The 18,914-nt window shown below is 35.0% G+C and overlaps 1 protein-coding gene across 18 annotated transcripts in view; it reads left to right on the top strand.

Moving 5' to 3' along the window:
* Positions 1–18,914, top strand: part of LOC138307679 (muscleblind-like protein 1) — a 281,769-nt gene that overhangs the window by 194,375 nt on the left and 68,480 nt on the right. Inside the window, exon 1 of one of the 18 annotated variants that reach the window (XM_069248510.1) lies at positions 9,870–10,107. The exons of the other annotated variants lie outside the window; for them this stretch is intronic. Within the exon in view, the coding sequence (XP_069104611.1) occupies positions 10,081–10,107 (27 nt within the window). The 5' untranslated portion in view covers positions 9,870–10,080. Of the gene's footprint in view, positions 1–9,869; positions 10,108–18,914 lie in introns of those variants that run through there. 18 annotated transcript variants of the gene reach the window in all.

Here is an 18,914-nt window from a genome sequence, read left to right as displayed (position 1 = left end):
CACAGGGGTACAAACATGACCTTGACCTTCCATTGTGTGACGATTTATCGGTGTAAGATCTAATTAATTGATAGATCATGTACTTTATAGATGGTCTTGTCTGAATCGGTCTGACAAGTATATTATTCCACTGGAATTTCTCACATAATTTTGTGTGTGTCAAACCTGATAATAATTTTAACTTACGTAATATATATACTTCTGATCTGGAATTCAATTTGGAAATTGTCATAAATATGTACAAGTTACTGACAAGATCTTTTTTATCAACACGCCCCTATAGACATTCTATTTGTGTTGTTTGGTGTAATGTAAGCATATGAAGCATTAATTATACATTGATACAAGATTGAACTGATCAATCAAATGAATGAATGAATACATTAATTTTTGGAAAAATAAAAAATAAAATCTATAACTAAACAATTTACACCAGCTGTTCATTATGTATAATCATTTACATTCCAATCCAAATGTTTTTGTATTTTAATTTGAACAAGACTATATAAACTGGCTCCTCTTTTTTGAAACAAACTTAAGTCAAAAATTGATATTTTTTCATATAAGGTAATAAAGAAGGAGAAAAACTTAAGTTTTGACTTAAGTCTGTTTTTTTGTTTCGAGAAATCGGCACCAGGTATGAAGACAACAATATTTTAGGTTGCTATACATTTCAAAGTTAATAATGGACTATATAGGCACCTGTTGTAGGTAACTATACATTATAACATTTAATGATAGACTATGTAGGTAACTGTTGTAGGTAACTATACATAATAACATTTAATGATAGACTTATGTAGGTAACTGTTGTAGGTAACTATACATTCTAACATTTAATGATAGACTTTGTTGGTAACTGTTGTAGATAACTATATATTCTAACATTTATTGATAGACTTTGTAGGTAACTGTTGTAGGTAACTATACATATGCACATATACAATCAATATACACTGATCAGACCCTAGCAGGATAAGTTGCCAGGGTGACAAAAAACATTCCTGTTGGAAATAAATGTCATGGCAACCTTTCGTTTTAATCATTCACATTTGTCTGTTTGAAATAAAATATTTTCCCACACATAAACTTTCCAGTGTGTAATTTGATATAACATATTATTACAAATGCCAAAGGGAAACTATTATATATGGGTTTAAATCATTTTCTCTTCTGCATTATAAAACAACAGTGTTGCTGCGAGCTATAATTTTCATACATATCGTCTCTAGTCCACAACTTGTGGGTCATAAGTTTGAATCTTCAATGGGACAAATTTCCAGGTAAAACAATAAGTTGGTGATTTATCCCCTACCTCCAAAACCTTAGAACACTTTAAAAAATATTGAAGCTATTAGCACTGTATGAAAATCCTAGAGAATATCAAAAGGCAGCAAATGTTATTTAAATAGAAATCTAGAGGGTATACCGAAAGCACTATCGAGATAGTGCTAAAATTCAAAGAGTATAGTTGAACTCTTTTGGTCTAAATAAGAATTCTAAAGCACATGATATCATTATATATGTATTACTTTTATTTTTAAATCTCCATAGGAAATACACTAAGCTGTATGTTGGCAAAGGGATTTACCTAAAGTTCAATAATGGACTAGTCTTTCTTTGATGTGGATCGGTGCAAACCTTGTCTGTAGGTGAAATAGTAATGAACTTCGAGGGAGAATGGGTTTGTTTGTTGAGAGTGGAGGTGTGAAATGATGGAATTCTTGTCCTCTTACTGGTGGGTACTTATAAAATAGTTAGGTTGTCGAGTGGCTTGACTCATTATCACTCTTACTTAAGGCTTCCTATCCATGATGACCTGTTTCCGCCTTGACCCAAATGGTCACACACAAAATGCATAAACACAAAGTGCCCACTTCCTTCTAACCCCCTCGTTTCAAACATAGAATGCACACTCATTCAAATTCTCCGACATTTTTAGGCTAAAAATAAACACCATCTCGTTTATCTGTGGAAAATGAAACAACAAAATATGCCAATTTGAATGCGCAATATATTGCTTGCAGAAGAATGATTTGTTTGTTGAAGCTATTTACTTGCATGAAAAAGTTTTGAGTGAGTTAATCTGAAAGGTTATCAGTCTTGTTGAACATAATGGATGCAGATCATAATGGACGATTTATGATGAGGATATATACAACAAAAGCTGTTTGGTAAAGGTCAACCTGGCATGCAATATGTTGGGGCATTATGATAATGAGATGAAATCAAATTCATAATAAATGGGGATGGCATTTCTGATCTGATAGAGTCTTAGGGTCCTTGTGTGTGTAGGAGGGGCATTTTAGTCAATTATAATCAATTTTAGATTGTGAATGACGTAGGACATTAATCAATGAACTGCTTCAATCTTCAATGGCAGACAGTTTTTTGCAATGATATAAAAAAAATTGTCTCGTCATGTCAGAGCAAGAGGCACCTTTGTACATTGTTTATGGCGAGTTTCATCAATAATTAATGCAGACAGAAGTTCTAATTATAGAACCAAGTCAAGCATGGTCTAATTCAAACTCGCCTAACCAATCACATCCTCCCTCGCTCAGTAGGAGAGTTCTCCACGTTTGTGTCTGCAAATGGAATTTTAATCTCGGATGCACGCGATCAGAATAATCCCATAGGGGAAGGTGCATCCCTTGTGTAACTTGGATTATATCAGCGATAGGGATTACAACTACATTTTCTATGGCAGCTTGAATAATTAGGTGTTCAATATGAACTATAAAACTGCAGTAACAATTTTGGAAAGCGATTATTGGTAACTCCAAATTCATACTCAAAATGAAACAGATTTTTGTCATGTAATACCATAAATTGGGTTATCAAGATTTCAATAACATTACTTAATTGGGGATTGGGCCTCTAATGTTTAATTATAATTGTGAAATCTGATAATTAGGTTGTGGAAGCGAATCGTCTGTTAGCATTATTGAAACACAATCATTAGGGAGGATTTTAACAGAAGTTTTCTGCATATAGGGCTTTTAGAATTAGGAATGCTGATCTTGGTGATAATTAGTGAAATCGGAGGTAATTGACCAATTCAAATAACGATTAATCCTTTTTATTTTGATTAAACAGGTTTTTTTTTATCATGCTGGTTTAGAAATTGTATAAAAAGGTGTAAGTGTCCTTCAATATAATGTGCAAGACCCTTAATTGTCTCTTCATTGTCTCATGCATCAAGGTTCTCGAGAGATTCTGTTAAAAAAAACACAGTGCAGTATCTTAAATAACAGATGTAAGAAACTGTAGCTGAAGTTCTTTATTAAACCGTACCACTTTTGAAATACTAACTTATTAAAAGCACAACTCCACTATTTCATGGGGCCTCAGTGGCCGAGTGGTTTTAGATGTCCTTACATATCAGCACAAGCCCTCCACCTCTGGGTCGCAAGGTTGGATCCCATGTGGGACAGTTGCCAGGTACTGACTGCTGGTCAGTGGTTTTTCTCCTGGTGCTCTGGCTTTCCTTCACCATCTAAACCTGCCACATTCTTAAATGACCCTGGCTCTTAATGGGATGTTAAACTAATGAAGAAAAAAAACAATATTTCTGAATTGTGGAAAGATGGAGTTTGTGAGGAAGTTATTTTAGGGTTCCTGTAAAACAAACACAAAACACCTGGTGGCTACACTGAAGCACCCCATATGATTTGAATGATATGCCATAAGTTTGTAGTGAATAATTTTCAACAGAGCAAATCAAGTCAGCATGTTCCGTACAATATTCCACACATCATAATTTCAAATTTAAATCAAAACTTGTCTCTGGACTATGGTAAAATGACAGTTTGAAAATAGGAATAATTACATTTAAAACACCTTCAGGCACTTAAGTAACATGTTAAAGTAAGGACTGGTGAACAAAATTCTTAGTACAGTGAAGTGAAGTAAAAAATGGGATTTACTTCAAGTTTTTGATTGGTCGATGGTGTTTGTATTTCTCTAATTTGATTGGTTTAAGATTTGCTCTTGGTTGAACTGCCCTGTGGTGGAGAAACAATTTACATCTTACATAATACCAGGGGCTATAACAGTGATCGTTATGAATGATGGTCGAGGTTTAAAACGCCTCGAGTATGATGTGATGGATCATGCATATCTGTCGTAGTCTAGAAATACATAGCAAAATGTTTCTTAGTACTGGAGAAAACTTAGACATAATAGCAATCTGGAAAATTTCTTAGCAAGCTTATATAGTTTCAAATTAGGCTAGAATTTCATAGCAAGCTGAATATTTGTTACAAGTTTGAAATTTTGGACGAAAGTTGGCATATATACTCATCTGATAATAGCTGCTCTGAAATGTAACACAAAAGTTAATTGTAAAGTCATAGGAGTGTGAATTTTGAAGAACTTTATGAAGAATGCTGAGGTGGTCAGAATGGAATGAAACCTTAGGAAATGTAGCTACCAGTAAAGCTTTGCTGTTTTAAAACAATACAGAAGTTAGTTATCAAATACATGTGTGAAAAGAAATTAAACTTGATAGAAATAAATCTCACAAGATTTACCTCCCCTGAATTTTCCTTAATTATCTGATTTCATTTAATGATTTCATTATAGTACCTACATGTCGGTATACACATGATAAGATAAGACTGGGAATTAGGGTCTGCCACGGAGCTTTTAGCCTTTTTACTGACTCGGAACTATTTTGTTAGGTGATAAGTGGCAGGATAAACATGCATTAATATGCCGCGGCAGCATCAGGAGGTAGATCTTTATCTGTGTGTACGTCTGATTAGAATAAATATATCACTAATAACAATAATGGTATTAGCAGGTATCTGTAGGCTCTCACAGTCTAGACTACTTTCTTAACTGCTGTGTCTGCAACACTCAAATTATAGATTAGGCCATGCTCACAAAGTAGGGGGAGATTATCTTGTAGAATTTAGCCCAGATGTTGTGGTTGCCAGTTTGAAATTCTTCATGAGTGATTTTTGTTTCATTTCTTTTTCTAGAAATTCTTGTTTTTTCTCAGATAGATGATTTTTCACATGTGTGAAGGGGAAAATATATTACCAGACATGGGCTTTTACTGGACATGAGTTTATTACCAGACATGAGCTTATATTGTTGAACATTATAGGGAATCAAATTCTCTATGAAATAAATTTCAGAACCTTAGAAGTAGACCCTAAAGGTAGTCATGAACCTAACTCACAAACTGATGTTCAATACGACTTAAAATTGAACAATCCAATATGTATTCAACTGTTTGTGATTACATAACGTATCACTACTTATGGCTACAGTATTGTGAGATTTCCTTGGTAACAATAGAATTACCTTGGCATATGATATGATGGTGATATGATCAGTAGTGGAGAGAGACCTGCCATGTCGGGACTGTACGAAGCCTTTGAGGGGTACTGATACATATCAGAGACCTAACCAGCTAGACAGTTAAGACTGGATCAGAGAGAGTGAAGATACTCATCAATCTGTTCCCTAAAACAGATTACATCTTGACAAAAATCTGGCCTGACTACCATCCAAGGCAGCCAATTACAACACCTGACACAAATTATATATCATCTTCCCACACAGCCGCGCTAGATCTGGTCAGCTTTAATAAAACAGGAATAAAACTCAGGGAAAAAATATATATGCTTTTTAATTTGTGAAAAATGATCGTATTTACATTCTTCATTCATCTCCAGCATCTGTTGAGGATTAAGGTATGGTTTTTGTGAACAAAATATATATATACATTTAATAAAAAATGTTATTTGAATTTGTATGCTAACCAGGCTTTACAGACTTGTCTTTCTTGGGATGCGGAAGAGTAAGATGGAGTAAAAAGCAACAAATGCGATAACATTGCTTACACTATATCTCTAAAATAGTCCAAACTTTCCTTGGGGGCTTAATAGGGCTAGACTTGATTGTTGATTGTCGTTGAGCGCCCTCTATAATAACGGTGTTCCCTTCGTAATGGAGGCCCTAAAGCTTTTCCTGTCTCATTGCACAATTTTCCAGAAATAGAATAGTAAGAGGTTTTTACTAGACATTTGAAAATGACATTTCTGATATATTCAATTCAGATAAGCACATTCTGGTTGTAATTTGTTATTTTTTCTTCTTTTTAACAACACCAATGATTCTGCATCTGTAGGGCATCATGATAGACCCTTAACTTGTGCAAAACAACAAAAAATAATGACATAATGATAAAACCTGTACAGCATAGCCTTCAATCAATTACCCCAAAGACACATTTAGACTCTTCTAAATCAAGGACTAGGCTGGTCCATTTTGAAATTTTAGGGGTGAACAATTACAAATTTTGTAATTGTTTATCTTTTTTAAATCATTTTCAGTACTATACAAATAGAAAATAGATAGCATCAATGAATCAAAACATCAGTAAATGAGTTTATGTAAATGAGCAAGATGACAATTTTCCCCTTTGAACAAACTGCGATATAATATTATTTTAGTGTATTGTACCATTAGTCTAGACTTAAGACTATATTTTACACCTCTGGATGACATTAGTCTAGACTTAAGACTATATTTTACACCTCTGGATGACAAATCTTTACACCTCTGGATGACAAATCTTTAACTAAATATATTTTCTGCTGTTTAACACTGCCCTGTAACCCTACTTATCCACTCTGCTCCTCTGACCATATTTGGGCGTGACCACTGTCAGACATACTACTTTGGTGATGTGTGGTACATACAAGAACTGTAGAGTTGATCTGTGATCAGATTCGGGGTGTGTCGTGACCATGATTCACCAACATCATTATAGACACTTTGTCATAATAGGAGAGACGTGGTATTACATACTGCCTTCACAATTTTCTCTGTTATTTTCACTTTTGCCTTACATATATATATATATCAATGTAAGCTGTTAACACTGTATTGTTGGAAGAGTATATATCTGTCTGTTTCATTTAAAATATATAAGTTAGTAAATTATATAAAATCTCATTTTCTTTTCTTTTTTTTCTTTTTTTTTTTTTTTTTTTTTGCATTTCAAAGATCGAAATTTTCTCATTCAACCCTGAAACCACCTTTGGACTGTTCTTATTTAAGCATTTTGATAACTTAATTTTAAGCTTCTGGAAACTTTGAGATAGAGGATATTACATGTAATTGGTCAAAGTATCAAATCAGCTTAAACAATGTTCTTATTATTTGTATTGTCATGTTGTCATGGTAACAAATAACTGCATGTCTGTCTAGTTCCAACTCCTCGATCACACATGCTAATTCAAGGTACATGACTGTAGTCCAGTTTTTCGATCCTTAGTTGATCAAACTTAATCGTCATTGTCAGCTCTATGTAATGGTGTGATATTTAAAAGCTGTTGTAAAGGTATATACAATTTTAAACAAAACAAGCTATTAACCCCGCGTTGACCTCTGTTCACTGAAACGGTATGCAAATTTATAGTCACTCAGTTTAAAAGTCTGATATAGAGAAAAACTGTAAATTTACAACGTTATGATAGATATTGTACGCAAATTTATGTATCTCTCTATGTTTAATTCATACACAAGTGTAATATTATGCAAATGATTTATCCAGATATGATAAGTTATATAAATACGTTTTACTGGTGATATGTGTCTATTCTACTAGTTGGCTAACTGGCAGTTGGATTGAGTATATATTTATATGTTTATTTTACTAATGTACAGATAGTTCTAGTCTAGGCTATAGTACTTCTTGTGTCACTGACAAACCGACATCTCTTCCTCAGATACCATTGGCAGACTTCCATCGCATTGCACTTGATGTCATAAAGTTTCAAGCATCTTTGTGATCTTGATGTCTGCCCATGTCGCCCGTAGTGTTTTGCACCATTAGTCTCGAGACATCTACAAGGTCCTGTCAGAATCTATAGTCGAGTCCCGTTAATATTTCTGATTTAGGAAACAAGCTTTTCCCAGATCTAGACACTCTCGGGAACATTTGTTTTCCCTCCTTCCTCTGTTGTTATGTAGATAAAACACACATACCGTGCTGTCCTAGATCTGTATCTCAGAGAAGCTTTACTCTCATGTTACATCAGCTTCGTTTAAGATTGTGCTGTTCTTGATCTGTATCTCTAAGAAGTTTTACTCTCATGGTACATCAGCTTCGTTAGAGATCAGAATGTGAGCGATTTCAGAATCGCGACCAGCATTCTATCAATATTCAAAGTGAGGACTTTTGTTCTTATTTGAATACAGATGAAATAATATGTAGATAACTCACAGAAACTTTTTGTTTTCTTGTGGATGGGGGGAGGGATGTAGAAAACCACAGCATTGTGAATCTATCAATCACCATTGTATTAGTTTATCCTATGGTAAATCTAGAGATCCTTCTAAAAATATAGGACATTCCTCTCTGAAAACTAGACCAAGCTATATAGAGCTCTACTGTATAACTGGCAACGGATAAGTCAGTAAATATTACAATGATTGTCAGAACATTACGATATTTTCTGGAAAAATGCAAGAAGATTTCTTCTGTTCCTGCAGAAAAAAAACTGTTTAGCTTTGTGTATGATGCGTATAATTAGAAGATCTGTAGCCATGTCTGTTTGTGTGTGCCTGTGTTATTAACCTGAAGCTGAATGCACTCGTTACAGGAAACACATGCTTTTCCAACAACCTCGGTCTGGAATATTTGTGTTATCTTTGTGTGATTTTGAATTTTGTGACTAAAGTTCAGTGAGATTTGGGGAAAAGTTATTGCATAAATATACAAGCAGGGAACTATAAACAATCTCGGCTTCACACTTGTAATGAGATATGCCTCTGAAATAAAATTCTTTATCGGTTTTCATCAAATCCCACATGCAGAGAATGCAGCAGACATTTCCATTTTTCATTCTTTTATTGAGGGGAGAAAAAAACAGCATCAAAAGCCAGTCTCTCACAAAAGTGCTGTATCATTTCACACACGATTCCGTTCCTATTGTTCCCATGGCAACCAACAGTGCAGACAAAGCACAGGACCAGTGCTGCATCATTTCACAGAGATAAACTTTTAAAAATAAAAAAAAAAATTATAAAAATAATTTAAAGTCTGTTTCAAGGTTAATATATCAGGAAATTCTCACACAAGCAAGTGGGCGACTTCTGGTAGAGATGGTGTTTATCCTACAGTAAAACCTCTCATAGTGACAACCTCTGTGTAAATACCACCTGCTTAATGAGACATGGTTTTCTTCAGGTCCTAGATAGCCAACATCCTAGATAGCCAACATCCTAGATAGCCAACGTCCTAGATAGCCAACATCCTAGATAGCCAACGTCAACACAATTTGATCTGTGTATAGAGACCACCTGGCTATAACGACCATTTATCCATCTACACTTAATAGAGTTGGTCTTTATAGGCAGGTTTTGCTGTAGATGATAAAAAAAATTTGAGTCAGATGTTAAATATCACCAAACATTTGACAATGTGGTTGCCAAACTCCGGTCTGTACATGTTACCATCGAACCCCCTGGACGTTTAACATGTAAGGACCAATTGTATAAAATTGGCAAAGCATTTTTGAAGGCAGGAAAATAAAGTAAATTTTTGCCAAGTTACTATCTCAAAGTCTGTTACCATGTGGTGTTGATACGGCTCAACATGTAGGTAACTTAACCTGCTATCACGTTAGCTATTGTTTATGCGTGCTGCTTGACCATTATATAATCCCAGAGTTGGAGATTGGCTATCTACACATATCATAAAACTTGTCAACATGTGACCAAGCCATAGTGGCTTGGTGAATGTTATCAAGTGTTTGAGTAAGGCCAGATACCTATAGCACAGCTACTCGGGTTTGATCAAGCCCTCAGTACTTATACAACCCGCCATTAGTGGACTCACTTCGGCCACAAGTCATCAAATTTTATTTCTCAAAAAAAAAAAAATTGGGGAGAATCTTTCTGGATTTTGTTGTACAGGAAAATTTTGATTATCATATCTCTGAAGTGTGTGAATTCTCCCAAGATTGTAAGCGATTGTCGACTATAAATTTGGAGTGTGACTTTCCACCTGTAGTTGTTGACCGTTGACGATAATCCACTGGAACTACAGTCAAAATGTCTGACCCTTCTCTAGAACCTTCTGTAAGTAAAACCTGTCGATGTTTAACACTGTTTTAAAGGCATATTGATTGAACAAAACATGGAAGGGTTACATTCACAGGGTGATTTATCACTGAACATTGATTCTACGTTAACCTCTGCATGGCCATATGGCCCTATGTAGTGAACTGTATAGGTATTGTATATACTGGTCAATATTTTGTTATTAAGTATGAGTAATTCATGTACAATACATCCTTTCGTTGTTAGGTATTTATTTCATTTCATTGATTTTTTCATTCTGTTCTGTTACAGTAACAAACTTTCCCTGAAATATTGCTCTATAAAAATAGATAAAGATCTATAGCTCTGGTGAATATCTAAAGCCCCGACTTTGGGATTCAAAACACGGATGATTAAAATAAAACATATGGAACTTTTATTTTAAATTTCCAAAGATATATATCTCTGGAGTTTATAAATATGCGATTTCTAAATATACAAAATACATGTTAGCAATGCCAAGGTACTGGTATTCAGCATCTGTTTTCTCTGTATTTCCCAGACATTATTTTTTGCTGCTTGTTGGCTCTGAAGTTGTGTACACAATTCTGCCCCAGCTCAGTATCTAAAACCAAGTAATACAGAAATTAACCCAGCGGCGCAAATGCATGATATTTAATATAAATGTACATACTGCCAGCTAGACTGGTATTTCAAATTAGAATTCTTTGGAAATGATTTGCTGCATGCATGAAATTTATTGTACTTACATTTCTGCCAGTGGAATATGGCGTTTTTACGTAAGAATTCTTTAGGAAAGATTTACCGCGTTTTGATTGCACATGAGGTGGAAAATAGCGGGCCTTTAACATCACGAACAGCTGTAGTATGGAGGATTATGCCGCTCAGATGCACTTTTATTTGAACATATTTGCGGGTATTTCTGAGCTGTTACTGCTATAGTCACATGTGGGGAGTATCTGGGCGCGTTTGATCGTCCCCGCCACAACCATTGTTAAGTCTGTTGCCTTAATCCTGCTACCTTTACACTCCAGTAACATTTGGGTTTCTCACAAAGTGTAATCTGAATAGTTTTATAGCATTTATTATTCCTCATGCGGAGATTTGATTCAGGCCAGGCATATATATATATACAATACGGAATTTCGGATCAAAATCAAGTTCACAAAGTTTATCAATGGGAGGAGTAGGCTATAATGGAATACATTTCATCTTCCGATATTAGCATTTTACTGAATTAATACAATTTGTTTGTCAGATGGGTAAAATTCAAAGTTTTGTATTCATAGATATTTATTTGCATTTTTACATACAAAATGTTTGCTCGATACACTTACGGTACATTTACAGTGGAAACTGTCAAATAATTTCTACTTTCGTGCTGCACCAAGATGTAGCTAATCTGGCAAGGCAGCCAAATGGTTTGAATATTAATAAGATTGGACCCAAGTTCTCTATTTACTCATATCTTTATCTAAAATTCCACTGTCTCAAACTCAAGTTAATAGAATTTGGGCTCTGGCATAGGCCTCAGTATGATAATGCTCTACAAGATAGATTAACCGAAATAGTATTTTCTATAGAATAGACTTTACCACCAGGAGTAAATATCTGGTTCAATTTATTCATAACATTTCACATACTCAATGGATAACATTTTCGTGACTGCCCTAAAAAAACCTGACTAAGATTTCCCAGGAGTATATCAGGATAGTGCTGCTAGTAAATCAAGGTCTCAAACATGTTTTCTGTTAAGTGGATATCTTGTTTCTCTTTGCTAGGCATACAAGCTTTTTTAACACCTAGCTTTAGTCAGAAGGATGATGGGTAATGGTGATTTATAGGTCGATGGTTCTAATATCTTGTTGCTGAAGTACACAACAGACTAATCACTTTCCACTAAAAGACACGGTACCTCATCAGCGATAGAGATACAAAGAACAGGGAATTCAGCAGAATTCAAATTACTGACTGTCTTGACCTCATATGGTACCATGGCTATTTTGATTTCATATCCAATATGGCTCAGGAATAATTTTTGAGAATTCAAAGATATAGGTTGCACATCATTTAATAAAGTTACATTCCTCAGCTTGTGCGCTCAAGAATTAGAGGTGAACAAATGAATATGGAAGTGGATGACAATATACAGAGTTATTGCCCTTGATTGCCAAGCTGGAGCTGTCCCATGGTGAGGATTAGGAATAATTGCCATATTCCTGGAACCATCCAATTCGTACCAACTACAAAGTCATAGCCTCCATCAATGAGATAAATGCTTAATCATCATTTTTTGTTTATAGTACAAAGCTATTCTAGTTTAAAATGTCTCAAGGTCTAATGTTTGTGACAAATCACTCGGTCTATAAATTTGGTGATCTGTTCATATTGCTTCCTTAATTTCAGAAATTCCACAAGTACCAATAGAAAACATCTCCTATTACATGATTTTCTGTCTATGTCAGAATATTTGAACATCTTTCTGGGTTTGAATGACATAAACATTGGTTACAAATGAATTACCTCGGATATTGATCTTAATTAGAAAGTTGTCAGTTAGCATGATTTATACTGTATAGTTCCAGACATTTTGTCAGAGCTACCGATTTTATTGTGGGTAATGACTGCTGGAACCTTGGGGTCATTTTATCAGCATATCCCTGATATGATTGTTAACGTGAACTGTCTGGGACAATCCACCAGACAAAACTACACATAATCATCGATCAGTCCTCTGCCTCAGACACTCTTCCGATATTGCTGAATCAGCAGAAATTTCTCTCTCTGTTATGGATCCATATTTTTGCCATGTTTGATAACGACTAGGATGTTTTTGAGCCTACATGCTTTCACAGCATAGTGTTTGTCTCCCCGAACATGTCCTAAGATGGCTGGCAGGCTGTTCCCTACAGCTGAATTAGCTTGATATTATTGTATGATAATAAAGCTTTATGGTCCGTAAATGGGTTCTATTCTGTCCTATTATAAAGTAATTATAGTGACCGCTGGTCAATGGCTACTTCAGCACCATCTGGACATGTGTGTACAGTCTGGTCAAGTTCAGACTGGAGCTGGTCATTAAGGGCCATCATCATCAACAGGAAAAAAAATTATAGCTTTTGTCGCTTAAAAAGATGGGAGTGGGGCACCCACAGGGGCATACAAAAGTTGAGGAGTTCATTTCATATTTGAATTGAAATTCATTTACAACTTTTGTTTTTTGAAAGAACATCCTTAAATTTTATCCACAAAAATTACACCAAAAAATATTTAAAGGCATATGAATCAATTATGAAAAAATTCAATCTGGATATAAAGGCAACTTTTTGATAAAATTATTAAATATAACTATGATTATAACTATAAGATGGGGTACCTAAGGGGAATTGATATTTTTCAATGTCAAAATTGTGGAGTTTGTTTCAAATTTGAATTCAAGAGTCACCTTCATTTAAGAACTTCGATTTGATATTTGCTCATGTAATTTTTGAAGAGGTCTATGATTTTCTTTGACATATTGTTGAAGATTTTGATATTGTTTTGAAGTTTTATCATCTGCTTGAAGTCACCACAGCACCTCTCCTCATAAATTGCCAACATGTGTTTTGTAATTCTGATTGCTACTATAACTGCATGATATTTTTTTTTTTCACCTGTCGCTGACGAGATTCTGTCAGTATCACTCTACCTGTTACAGGTGAGATATATCACCGTGGGACGCCTACCAACATGACATTTATGCAATATTTATAATCAGTTATATGGCTTTTATCTTACGCCTTCATTTCCTTTATGGTCATTGATACTAAATGGTGACCATAAAACAAGACGCTATTTCAGTACATGCAGAATGGTGTTTCACCCAATCTTTACCATAAATGCTGATGATTAGAAAATTGTCATTATGTTTCATAACATATTATGATTGCAACATACAGCAGCATATTTTATGTAACATCCCTTTCATCAATTAGATGATTCTTTCAGTTCAAGAGTCCAATCAAAAGCTTTGCAGGATAATATGTGTTGCATATTAAAATGTTCTCTTTCAAATTCACATGTGCAGTCACATTTCTCAATGAAAATTGCTTCTATATCATGTTTGTCTTTGGCTAGTTAGTGTATAAGGGCCTATGATGTGATGTATTTCAGCATAGAAAATTGTATCATTATTAAGAGCTATATGGAGGATATAGTATCTATGATCTTGTGAAGAATATTTTTGTAATTGCTCATGGAATAAAGTAGCACATGAATGGCTGGGGGGTGTTCAAATCCTATTTCTTATGAAAGTTAGCTTTGAAAGCCGTACTGCAGTACAACTGACTACTGAACATTTTGATACAGGGAAATTCACCAAGTAAGCTAGGATTTGACTGTAATTTGTTATATGATGGAATCTGGGTGATGTCTATCATCAGGATCAGTCAGAGGTCGTTCTAAGGTCAAACTTGACACTAAAAACTTTGTAGGTCTGTCCAGCCTGATACTTGTCTCTTTCACTTCTCTCTTTCAGATCCCAGGAATCTCCCTTCAGAATTGTCAGCACCCTCATTTCATTCTCAGACCTTCAGCGACCTTTAGCATTATGCCTTGGTCCCTATCAATGTACTACACATAGTGTTTGGCCTCAATGTAAAGAAACATGGTCAGTTGGGCTGTACAAAACATACATTATGTAATACCAGATCACCTGTATACATAAAAGAATGAGTTTGTCTTCCTTTACATCTGATATACATTCACTCCAAATTGTTTTCTGTGTCCATGAATGTCGTGATTTTGATGGAGAACTTCATCAATATTTCACCACTAGATACATATAGTATCTATATCCCTCTGTTTATGAGGAATGTTGAGATCAGTAAACCTGATCTCCCCTTTCACTGTATCTTTCACACCACAGTCTCTCCCACCATGCTGGTTCACATGAATTTTCCCTCCAGTAACAGGATGCTTACTTTGATTGACAATTTACCCATGATGACCTAAAAACTGGTGTATTTCATAAATATCACCATGGCATGGGAGGCCTGTAAACTATGTGGCAGCCCCAGGTTTCTGTCAGAAATGTTTTATCATTTTTAGGGTGAATGCTGCCCCCATTGGACATTTTTCGTTGTTGGATTATTTATAGGTTTTGGAAGAGGGCTAGTCTATTGTTTTTTGTTCCTTTTTGAGCGAAGGAGTCGGAAGGGGGTACTAGCATATCCGTTTGTCTCTTGCAGGAAGCGATATACAAATATTTTGTATTTTATGAACTCAACTAGTGGTGTGATGAGTGTAAACATATACAATCTAAGTCAAGGTGTTCCCAAACATCTTATTGATCAAGATTTGACACGAACAAAGAAATGTTAGGTTTTCTTTGGTATTTGATTGGAAAATGAAATTGAAATCTAGTAGACAACCAGGAGAAAGATAAAAGTACATCTGATTCGAGTTATCAGAAAAATCTTCTCCCTACCCAATTTTAAAACACAATGAGATTTGATAAGAACAATATGCTGTGTGGATATCTAATTTAAGTTTCGGCTGAGCAACGATGCAAGTTGTTGTTGTGTTGGTGGTGTTAGATAGACGCTTGGTTTTTTTCCATGACCCAACTGTCTTTGTCACTCACTGCATTCAGCCGTTATAACAAGACCAAAAGACAATGTAGCCATTTGTCGACTCAGCAAATCTAGTTAAGTAAGCTTCTCCGAAGAACAACATTCGATAACATGTGGTCCTTCTGCATGTACACATACGATAATACGTCTCAGACGTGTCAAATGGATTGGCACATAATACAAGAGGAACAGCGCCTTTGTGTAGAATTTTGTCGCAATCAGAGGCAACAAAAGGCTTTAAGAGTCGACTTTGTTGTATTGAAAAATGGTCCCGATTTGCTGATATATTACGCAAAATTTATGAGAAGAGAAATACAATGTGTTTATATACTGGTAGATATCATATGTGTGTATGTTTGTTGTTGTGCTTATCTATGTGCCCAGTATGAATCCTATCACTGAAGTGTACACATTTGGGCCATGTAAACATTGGATGACCTCTGACCTTGTATCACCTATGACCTCTATAGTAAATATCACCTATGAAGTCAGTGTATTGGAGACAATCATATAGACAATACACCAGACATCAGTAAAACAATAGCGAAGATTTTTACCATTATATATAAAATATTTCAAATGAATAAGAAAAAAACAACCCATGAATTGAATAATACTCTATCAAGTAAGAAATTAAAGATCGAGCATGAAGTAACTAGCTATATATACGTAGTCCTTACTTGTTTATAGTTTGGCAAGTATCTTCAAATATATATATATAATTTTTACTATAAAGTATTCTGACCTCTTTTCATTAATTTCTCGTTATTATCATATTTTAACTCCTGGAACAAACTTGGCAATTATTATTACACAAAAATATGCCAGAAATTAATGAACATGTAAAGTCATTTAACTGTTTATGTTAGAAGTCCAAATTAATTTTTGTTGATGTTTCTGAGTTCAACTTCTAGCTATCTCTGTACACTGGGGTTCGGCCAAATTGGGCTGGAACAAGGAATTAATAAATATTACTGTATGCCAAGTCCATTTCAGCTAGACATGCACAGAATGTGTAATTATATATAGAGAGTTCTCTTTTCTATAAAGAAAATAAAGGAAATGTTAGTGAAAAATAGCGAACTTCCCATCCGAATTCCTGGGTTTGAGGATAAAAATCTTTAGCTGCCAGATAGAACAGGGAGACTCATTAATCAAGCAGGATTCTCTCTTTTTGAGTTTTGTGTGTTTTGAAAACTGGATATGTCTGTTGAGTGACTAGAACACATGGACGCTTCTGCAGTTGGCATGCAGTAGGTGTTTTGTTCGCTGTAAGAGGAAGTTGCAGACTGCAGACGCTGAAGAATTGGCGCTGTAATAGATGTATATTTAATCAGAAGGACTACCAGTTCGGGGAGATTAGTACTCAAACGCCTAACTGCAGGGGGAGATACTACTCAAACGCCTAACTGTGGGGAGAGATATTTCCTCAAACGCCTAACTGTGGTACTGTGTCAGTAAGCTCCTGGTTAGTCTGGCGCTGTCACAGTCTAATTTGATATCAGACAATAAGTTCTTTATCTCTCTCATAAAACAACAAAAAAGATATGGTCCTGATACAGAATGTAGGAAATGAAATATGAACATGTTAAGATATGTAACTTTTTATATTTCTCTGAAAATGATATTTGCGGTCCAAGGCTTCGGTATAAGTTGGTTATCACTGTGTGTATTGCGTGGTAGGTAGGTAGGGAGGTAGGTATGTTAGGATAGGATCCAGATGCACTAGTAAATCTAGAGGTATACTATGGCAACTATGCTTATTTATGATCTCCTTCCTGGTGCATAAGGTGCGATGACTTAGCCCAAGCCTTGGCAGTAAATAGAGCTGTGCACGTGGCAGAACAATTAGAATCGTTGTAGTCAACATTGCAGCGATGACACCAAGAATATATCAGTGTCATATAACATTGTAGAGATGACATTTACATTCCCCTGATGATGTTATAGTAATGTTGTAAAACATTGCAAGGTGATGTACTTACATAGTACAGATTTAACAAATCCAATACAATGACATTTTACATTGCAGCATGGAGTCATCTTACATTGCAGCAATAATATATCTTACATTATAGTAATTACAATTTACATTGTAGCAATGACATCTTACATTGTAGCAATGACATCTTACATTGCAGCAATGACATCTTACATTGCAGCAATGATATCTTACATTGAAACAATGACACCTTACATTGAAACAATGACACCTTACATTGAAACAATGACATCTTACATTGCAGCAATGATATCTTACATTGAAACAATGACATCCTAAATTGCAGCAGTGACATTTTACATTGCATCCATGACATCTTACATTGCAGCAATGACATTTTACATCCAAACAATGACATCTTACATTGCAGCAATGACATTTTACATTACAGCAATGATTTACATTGCAGCAATGACATCTCACATTGCAGCAATGACATTTACTTACATACAGCACATGACATCTCACATTGCAGCAATGACATTTTACATTACAGCAATGAATTTTACATTGCAGCAATGACATCTCACATTGCACAATGACATTTTACATCCAAACAATGACATCTTACATTGCAGCAATGACATTTTACATTACAGCAATGATATTTTACATTGCAACCATGCTGCCTTATGATGACCAACAGTAACAATGTTGCAAACTTATTTCATTTACGGCAGTATCATCAAACATTGTAACAATGACATTTTGCATTTTATTGACAACATCTTATTATAACATTGACATGGTACATTGCAGCATTAATAGTTTGCATAACAGCAATTGGTGACACTGAATATGACATCAATGTGCTATGTACATTACAGTGATGGATGTTACCATGACATTTAAATAAGCAATGCAGAGTAGAACAAAGAGGGCTGCCTAAACTATCATTAAGCAGGTTTATTGCCACTGTTATTCAATGATATTCCATAACAGTGCTGATTAATTTAGGTATATTGTACATTTCCATTATGAACTATGACTGTAGGAGTAGCGCTGCAGGGACTGTAGATCTAGAGAGGACAGCTATCATCCCCATCTATGTGAAGGTGAATCATCACAAACGACACCTAATTACCTAAACAACACCTTGCTTATGTTCTAACAAAATGGCTGAGATTTCCCCCTGTCAGTGTGCATGTAGAATTCTTCTCAGAAAGGCAATCACCATTTGTCTGAGGTCCAAAATAATCAGGTGTTTTTAT

The sequence above is a fragment of the Argopecten irradians genome, chromosome 14, assembly GCF_041381155.1.
Source record: "Argopecten irradians isolate NY chromosome 14, Ai_NY, whole genome shotgun sequence".
NCBI classification, from domain to species: Eukaryota; Metazoa; Mollusca; class Bivalvia; order Pectinida; family Pectinidae; genus Argopecten; species Argopecten irradians.
Note: the sequence above shows the minus strand (reverse complement) of the source record. Positions and strands in the feature narration are given on the sequence as shown.